Raw genomic sequence first — 9,499 nt, forward strand, 5'->3', positions numbered from 1 at the left:
CAATCAGTATTAACCCATTGTATTTTTCCTGAGAATTTAAAGTATTAACTTTCAAAATTTGTGAGATAAAAATGTGTTATTTTTTTTCTTTCTTCTTTTTAGTCATTTGCAGTTAAGGGATAAAATGCATTTAGGTATAGGCAAAGGGCTTGTCATTACAGTATACTGATTATAATTTGACTTCTAATATTCTGGAACAATATGAATGACATTTTGTTATGTTTGCTGTTTGCTTTTTGCATCATGTAGAGGAATGTTTTTCACTTTGCACCTCTGACTTTATATTTTTATTTACAGGAGGTGCAAACAAAAACAGTATCACTTTGGTCATACATAAATAGCCAGCTTGAAGAGTTTACTAATCCATTCTTTGTGAACTATGAAAATCATGTTCTGTACCCTATAACCAGTCAAAGACATCTTGAGCTGTGGGTCAGTTACTACGTAAGGTGGAACCCACGCATGAGACCTCAGGTAAGTAAAGGCAAAACAACTGGGAACATTTTCACTCATGTATATTTTCTAACATTAATCTCTTTCCTAAAGTGTATTACTGCAGATATAGTGCCCACCGTAATGTTTAGGACAAAAGCCCATTTATACTTGATTTACCCTTCTGCTCCACAGTTTAAAATTACCAATCAAACAATTCAGACGCAAGTAACGTGCACATTGCTGACTTTCATTTAAGAGTATGAGTTTAAGAGCATACATTTCGGGTACACCATGTAGAAATAACAGTTTTTCATTCATGGTCACCCATTTCAGGTCACCAAAATGTATTGGACATAGCAATGGCAGGTATATTAAAGCCATCATATTTAGAACTTTGTTTCATATCTCTTGCATGCAAGGACTGCTTGAAGTCTACGATTCATAGACATCAGCAGGTGTGGAGAATCTTCTCTGGTGATGCTTTGCCTGTGATTGGCTGGACTCTGGGATAATTTGATCTTTGTTTAGGTTAGTTATTTAATTTTTAGAGCACTTATCTGCAGAGAAGATGATAAGGCTTTGTGAGCAAACGGCTTGTGGTGGTGGTGGTATTTTAGCACACCCTGGATAGAAACGTTGTTGGCAGTTTTGACACGGGTGAGGAGGCCTGTCACTCATGTTAATACATGTGCGCCGGCACGCCAACATCCCGGTGTTAATTCATGCCATACTGGGAAAGGACAAATAGGCTGAAAGTGAGGTATGTAAGCCGGGCGTGCAGAGGAGCCGTAAAATTGTAAGTCCCAAAGGAAGGGGAAATAAAAATTGACAGCAGCTTAACGAGGTGGAGGTGAGTGCACATGAGAGTGTGTGTGTGTATACAGTCATGCACACACGTGCAAATGAGACACCCGAAATATAGGGAGACTTCTGCCTACATCGAGGCTATAGGGGGTGGAAGGTCACAAGCAACATTGCTAACAGGTTGGTGTTGGGCCAGAGTTAATGACTGGCCAAGTAGTTCGGCTCAGCAGATAATACCGAGAAGACCAGTTGGCATAGGAGAGAGAAGGTAACTTGGCGATTGTGATAGAGCGATCCTTTTCTAACATTCCTGTATATAGAGCATTATTTGATTTTTTTTTCACTGACTGTTTTTCGGTCCTCTTGATTTTTGTACTGGGAGAAGGAGGAAGAAGAAAAGTTGTCTAGTCGTGTGTTCTTGTTGTTTTACCTTTTAAATACTGTACAGATTTACATCGACTTATTTTTGTTTATTATTGTTTTTATATATTAAAATAGTGTCATTTCAGAAGACAGCATCTAATTAAAGTGCATGACACTAGAATTGTTTTTGTTTTCTTACTGGCACTTTAATAAAGATTTGTTTTCTTTTGAATATTTTTGTTTCTGTGCCTCCAAATACACCACTGATCCATTCGGTTACGTTACAGACGCCCAGAACCCGAGTGTGTGCAGAGGTGCCAGTGCATAGGGTGTCACCTGCCAAGCCTCTAATGCAGCCGGCTACTTTCAGCTCCTGCTTGCTTCAGAGGGTTGGCACCCTTTTTTTTTCTCTTCAGCATATGGAAGGTCTGCTCATTTAGATTTGAATCAGGTGACTGGCTTGGTCATTCAAGAATTTTCCATCTTTTAGCTGTGAAAAACTGATGGGTTGCCTTACCAGTATGTTTAGGATCATTATGTTGTTGTAGGATGAATTGGCATCCAATGAGTTCAGAGGCATTTACTAGAACTTGAGCAGATCAGATGTTTCTATACACCTTGGAATTTATTGTACCTCTGTCGTCCGTTATTACAGCATCAATGAAAATAAGTGTGCCAGTACCTGTGGCAGCCATACATGCCCAAACCATAACAACCCCATCACCATGTTTAACAGATGAGGTGGTATGTTTTGGATCTTGGGCAGCTCCTTTTTGTCTCCACATTTTGCTCTTGCCATCACTCTGGTGCAGGTTCATCTTTGTCCACAAGACCTTTTTTTCAGGTACTTTTTCACAAACTGTAATCTGCCCATCTTGTTTTTGTGGCTAACTAGTGGTTTGCATCTTGCGGTTTGGTTTCTGTATTTCTGTTTTATGAAGTCTTCTGCTGGTGGCCATCTTCAACACACACACACACACACATCTGCCTCCTGAAGTCTGTTTCTGATCTGTCAGACAGACGTTTGGGGCTCTTTTTGTTTCAGTCATCAGCAGTGGAGGTCTTCCTTGTAATTCCTGAGCTCACCAGTGCGTTCTTTCTTCCTAATGATATTCCAGACAGTTGACTTTTAGTTTCACAATGGCTTCTATTGGCACAGCTCTTGTCATCATGTCAAATAAGGGCAACTACAGCCACTAAAGGTATCTTATGGCTGACCCTAATAAAGCAGTGATCACAAACGGCTGTGACACCAATTGTCCCAAACATTATGATACCCTGAAATGAGGGCACCACATAGAAAAAGTGTTGTCATTTTACACAATGTGACCAAAATGTATGCACAGGCACGTTTTTTTCCCCAGACATTATGGGGGTTGTGGCACAGTAGATGTTGCAGAATAATGAGGACAAAAGGGAGAGATGCTTTACATACATAAAATGGCTGTCTTGCATACAAGTTGTGAACGCTGGCCCGGACACAGACAGACGGACATCTTTGTTTCACCCAACACACCGTTTATTTACAATATATACAAGCAACAGTCACGTGCACAAAACCCCAGTGCCTCTTGCACCGATTCCCCACAGTCCAGGCCTTACAGTCTCTGTGCCTTTTCCTTGACCACCTCCCATCCTCTCTCCAGCTCTGTCCACTTCCACCCGACATCCACCGCTGACTGGAGGGAGGCGGCCCCTTTTATAGGAACCCGGATGGGCTCCAGCTACTTCCCGGCAATCTCCCGCGGACACACCCCCGTGTGGCGGAAGTGCCGGCTGCGCACCCGGAAGCCGTCCGGGTGTCCCCTGTTGTCTTCCCTCCCGGGATAATCAGGCACTGGGGCGCCGCCTGGCGGTGGCCATGGGTCCGTACAGGGCTGGGCTTCCAAGCCCTCTACCCGAGGCCTCCTGCATAACCAGGACGGACGCCCCCTCTTGGTCTGGAGGAGGCACAAGCCCTCCTCTCGTCCTCTTGGGCGTCCCGGCCGGGGACCACAAAGTATAAATAAAATGTAAGAAAAACATTTCTCTGTATTGCTATATTCATTACAGTTATCACAAGAGGTTTTTCTCTGTATCTTATTTAAATCACGTCACTCAACCAAAAATCCTGAAACGTCAATCAAGTAAGGAATCCCCAGCATATGTGTGGAGAGGCAATTTACCTGTAGAATTAAATAAAAAATTTTAGTTTTATTTCTTTGACAAGAGTGCTTTCAATTTTCTGTTGTCTTCCTCAGAAATATTTTATCATAGCAACATAAAATGAATAAATTAAAAAAAAACAATGGCTACAATAAGCTAGAGAAGTTTCATGCAATGAAAGTAAAAAAGCTGATGATTTTTAAGTTTATGTGGCTGATGACGTTAGCTTTGAATTTAATAGTTGCTTAAAAATGTGTGCTGAGCTGTGTCTTGCATGGAGACAGGGAATTCTGGGCAATTATTTAGATCCAAGAGAAGATCCTTTAGAGTTGATATATAAGGTAGTATTTGTAGGGTTGTGCAACATTTATATAGACTTAAACAAATTTCCATGATAGTAGTGCAAGTATTTTTAAAAAAGTTCAAGATGTGGGATATATTATTCTTTTTAATATTAAAACATATTTTTATTCCTTTAATCTCAGATGCCTGTTCACCAAAATCTAAAGGACCTGCTAACAATACGTTCAGAATTACAGAGGAAAGTAGCCGAGTTACAGCGAGAGGTCAGCACTCGATCGCCCTCCTCTTCTTCAGATCGAGGCTCCTCGCCATCACACTCGACTACACCGGTCCATACTACAGTGTGAACGAGAGCACATGCTCGTCGAGCTAAAGGTGCAGAACTGCATTGAAAATAGGCCAAATATGGGGAAAAAGTTTTATTTTATGGAGATTTAAGTTATATGTTGTAAGTATTTTAAAGAGAGATTTTAAAATGGGAATTTGTTTCTTACATTTTATTAAATTTTATTAAAGTTGGTCCACAGACATTTTGGCCAGCATGTGAACAAAAATATAAAACATTAAATTTATAATACCCAACAATTTTTTTTAATGGGTCAGTACTGAAAGTTCAGTCATCTTTAGTAGATGTCACAGTTTGATAATTATTTCATTCCTTCTGCTATTTATAGGGAACGTTTTGTGGAAATACAGTTTTTGTTATGTGTTTTTGCATGACAGAACAACGTAATGGTCAAAATTATAAAGAATTTTTTTAGGAATTGATTTGTATTCTTTAATGTTTTTATGTGCAAAAATGTTCTGTGAAATATGCAATAATAGAAATGTAACCATTTCATGACCTCTTCAAAGGGGTCCAGAGAAATGGTAGAAGTGTTGCCAAAATGACTTGAGAGGGAATAGCAGAGCTTACTTAAGTGCTGGGGCAATGCTTGAAGTCAGACATAATGAGTAGGGGGCTGCTAAACTGGGGGTTTAAAAATGTGACATGCATTGTGCATAAGTACGATGAAAGACTAAACTGGAGTCCGTGTTAAATTTGCATTCAGGTTAAGAAAAGCTGGCAGGTGTGTTTTATGCAGCCCTGCTTTTGTGAGCCTTTTTGGGAAATCCAGGCAGCATTTGCATGTTTGTCTTTATTAACAGGCTTTGCTTTACTGTTTTTGAGGTTTGTTAGTTCAAAATTTCATAGTCTTTTACCTTGAGCATATATCTGTCAGCGACTAGAGAACTTTTATTTTAAATGTTTAAAGTGGCTTTCCAAATATATAGATGGCCACTCAATTTGGTACTTCTTCCCAGTACAGTACTATCCATTTAGTAACTGCATACACTAGATGGCCTTTAATGTCCACTAATGACCAAACCAAGGCAAGGTACCCCTTTAAGAGATGCAAAAGAGCAAAGCAAATAATTGCCCCCTTCATTTTTTGGTTCTTGAAGAAACTCTTGCACAACCGCTCAGTTCATTCTTTCTGGATGCGATTGTCACCCAAAGGCATTCATGATATGAAATTAAGAGCAGAGTACATCCAAAGATCTTGCACAAGTATTGGAAATAAGAGTCCTTTTGTTGTCAATGCTTTGTGGGTGAGTTAAACAATAGGAAACGAGCTCATTAGAAATGCTGAAGCCAAAACAGTTGTGTCCTCTTTGATAACTGACAGTTAGTTGTAGCGCATTAACAAAAGAGTAATTCAGCAATCAGAATGGCGACATCAAAAGAAAAGTTAGAGGTCTCACAAGAAAGGGAGTAGAGAACTGAGTGAGCAAGTAGCTCGGGTGTGGCTGGGGACGGGGAGTCACCACTAGCATCATTCACAAAAAGATGGCACTTATCACTCTGGGTGTGCTTTTGCTGCCAGTACTTGCCAGTTAATTTGTGTTCACTTTTTTTATTGAGTACTAGAAATTCCACACCCAAATCCATAAGTGGCGAGGGTCTGTAGTAAGTACTGCCAATACAGCAGTCACTTTGCTTATCTGCTCTTGCAACATCACCTCTACCCTGGGAAGAAGATGAATGCTTGAGCGCAATGGGCTGACGTCTTTTTATGCCATGGCTTGAATTTGAATGCTTTTTTAAAGGAATCCTCTGAGATTTTGATTTTGAATACAAAGATGTTTATAACGACTAATGTGGGGTCTCTAACTCAATCCTGGAGGGCTACAGTTTCTGTAGGTTTTTGTTCCAGCCACGGTGTTAAATACTAGGCAGCTACCTTTGCTGATAGAATGGTCTTTTTTTTTTTGGCCTTAATATTAATTAATTTGCTTTTTAAGACTTGGGCCCCTGTAATTTGTTTTCTTCTTTCACTAACCAGCCAGCCACCAAACAAAAGTAAGATGTAAAGTGAGCCAACAGATGACCCGTAATCAGGGTCCTCAAACTCTCTTCTCTTTCATTTCTTAATTAGAAGCCAGTTCTTGGTGTTAATGAAGCCCCCATGGCTCTCATGCCGTCCCACCAGACATTTCCATGATTTCCTTTTTTTGTGAGAGTGTTCTCAAAATGTTTTGAGGACTAGAGAAGATCAAGATTTCACAGACCTTCAGTTTTTCTTTCAGTAAATGAATAACGTTTCTGAATCTTCACTTTGTTTCTTTTTAAGCCAAAATGTTAGTCCATTCCATTGGCAGTAGTGATGGTTACAAATTAAGAAAGGAAACTGGGAACCGTAGCCACTGCTGCCCTCGAGGACGCGAGTCTGACAGCCTGGTCTAATGCGTCTGATGTGCGTAATGCACTAGTGCTGCGTGTGAGAGCGGGTGGTGGGACATTTTTCAAATCTGCTAGGTCTGTTGTGTAAAATGGTGTCATTTTAAAATGGTTGCCCATTAAAACAAATTTATTTAGAAGATAAGAAATGTTGTTCACATCTTTAACATCCAGGTAAAGGATGCAGTAATTAAGTAACGTTTTATTTTCTACTGTGCATATATTGAAGAACTTTACAAAGGTAAGATGTGTTTAGGACTGAGGGGAGATCCTGTAGCCCACCTAGCAATGGCGTGGGGGGCACCGCGGGAGCACCGGCTGAGGCTCCGTCCCTTTAGAATTGCAGCTCTGATCTCTTTATGGGGTGTTTGCAAGTACTGCAGTAAACCGATAGACTATTCAAAATATTTTTATATTTTATATCAACACCAATATCAAATTTACTGATTTTTGTACAGTAATTGCAATTTGCCTTGAAGTTTCATCTATTTTATATTTGGTGTCTGGTTTTTTTTTTTTTTTTGGTTTGTTTTTCTTTATCAGAGATAATTATTTATGAAAAATGTTTTACACAAAGTACCTTCTGTTATTATCTGATATGTGGTGTTGTGCGAGAAATGCCAAAAAGTTCAAATTCCGTAGTGTGCAATAATAATATAACAGTAGAAAGCGCCGGGTCAGGGTGACGTGTGAGCAGAGCGAGCTCCTCCTGGAGGTGACGGGTCGTCTCCAGTCCGTGATGTATGGAGGGCGCCCGCGTCACGTGTGAGTAGTGCCTGTGCCGCCACATTGTGTGCCACTCGTCTGCTTCTGGCGTCTTACTGCTGCTTTCTCTGTTCTGTCTGTGCCATGTTTTTGAATCCTTTTTTGTGTTAGGTGAGCACATTTTTTGTTACAGTTGAACATTTTGCTAGTTTTTGTTTTGTATTTTTTGTTGTAATATTTTATTAAAGAATTTTTTTCTGTTTGTGGAACTTATTTTCTTCTTTGAATTGCATATCTATCCAATACTAGGATATGCATTGACATGTTGGCTTTAATGATCCATAGATCTCAGTTATCATATACTGTATGATATATCATAGGATATAGAAATATATGCAGTAGCAGCAGCACTCGGCACTGCCTGGTAAGCGGTTTTAAGGCCCCCCCACACCTCCCCAAAGCTACCCCGGGGTCAAAAATTTGAGTTCCAAAGTAGTTCAGTGTTTCTTCTTACGCGAGTGCAAAATGCTGCTGCGATCAGACTAATGATGTGGGATTATGTAAAGAATAAACGGACAAACCCACAGTGAGCTTTATATTGTGTGTATGTGCGCATAATAAATATATAATATTTTATATACACCCACTAAGCAAATTATTAGGACCACTCTACTAATACTGGGTAAGGCCTCCTTTTGCTCCTAAAACAGCCACAGTTCCTCATGACATGGATGAGTGCATCACACAATTTGTCCGCTCCACATTCATGTTGTGAGTCTCCCGCTCTCCCTCCTGCTCACAGTGTTCTCACTGTTGTGTTGATGACCCCAGACTGACTTGTGCTTTGTGATGTCGTCCGTTTCTCATGGTAAACATACGGCTGCTAATAGAAGGTGGACAAACTGTGACAACAAAGAGATGCTCATGGGCAGCAGCAGTACTCTAATAGGCTGTGGTGTTCAAATTGTGCCAAGAAACCATCCTACCTCTGCCAGCCTGGACTGTTGCATGGATTGGCACCAAATTCTGACCCTGCCCTACCATCTGTGTGCCTCAGGAGAAATCAAGATTCATCGGGCCGGGGTGTGCCCACAGCAGCCTCAGCTCTCCGTTCGTGGCAGAAAGGAGTGGAACCCAACGTGGTCTTCTGTTGTTGTAGCCCACCCGCCTCAAGATTCAACATGTTGCACATTCCAAGATGCTTTTCTGCTCGCTGCACTTGTGTGAAGCACTTACCTGAGTTACCACAGTCTCTGTCAGCTTGATCAGCCCTGTCCATTCTCCTCTGACCTCTTGTCCACAAGGCATTTCCGTCCACAGAACTTCACTCACGAGTTGTTTTTGTGCCATTTGCAGTAAACTCTAGACACTATTTGTGTGTTAAAATCCCAGGAGATCAGCAGTTACAGAAATACTCAAACCAGCCCGCCTGACATCAATAATCATGCCACAGTCCAAATCACATGATGACCCCATTCTGCTGTTTAAAGTGAACATTAAGTGAAGCTCCTGACCTGTGACTGCATGTTTTTATGCACTGCGCTGCTGCCCCATGGTGGGCTGATTCAGTAACTGCATGAAGAAGCAGGTGTAATTTGCCCAGTGACTGCAGGTAGATTCACGCACTGGTATAAGACTTCCTTTTGTTCAAACCGTTTCATATTTGTGGACCCATGCATTGCTTCTGCTTCTTATTTCTTTTTGATTCTGTTTTAAACACTAGGAGGTGCAAAGCTACCAAGACAGCAACACCAACGGGAAAGGAGCTCAAATAGCAGTATTGACTAAACAGATTTAAAAAAAAGAACGTAAAGAACTACATAGCTATGGCTTATAAAAAAGGTACATAAGAGCAGAGGACTGAAAAACAAAAACTCTAGCCAGGTGGGTGCTGGAGAAAAAATGTCAACATCTTGTGTAACACCAAGACGAGTCAAACATGCACATCACATGTGGGCCGTTCTCTCAGGTCGCAAAAGAAAGAAAAAAAAACCAGAAGTGATTGCTAAGTATTTCTTATGA

General features: G+C 40.7%; 1 protein-coding gene across 6 annotated transcripts in view; it reads left to right on the forward strand.

Moving 5' to 3' along the window:
- mtmr1a (myotubularin related protein 1a) overlaps positions 1-6,410 on the forward strand; it is a 60,891-nt gene extending 54,481 nt beyond the window's left edge. For all 6 annotated transcript variants that reach the window (XM_039766553.1, XM_039766556.1, XM_039766554.1 and 3 more), the window contains 2 exons: positions 298-474; positions 4,233-6,410. In XM_039766553.1, the coding sequence (XP_039622487.1) occupies positions 298-474; positions 4,233-4,397 (342 nt within the window). In that variant the 3' untranslated portion in view covers positions 4,398-6,410. The remainder of the gene's footprint in view (positions 1-297; positions 475-4,232) is intronic.
- The last annotated feature ends 3,089 nt before the right edge of the window (positions 6,411-9,499 follow it).

This window comes from Polypterus senegalus, chromosome 10 (assembly GCF_016835505.1).
Source record: "Polypterus senegalus isolate Bchr_013 chromosome 10, ASM1683550v1, whole genome shotgun sequence".
NCBI classification, from domain to species: Eukaryota; Metazoa; Chordata; class Cladistia; order Polypteriformes; family Polypteridae; genus Polypterus; species Polypterus senegalus.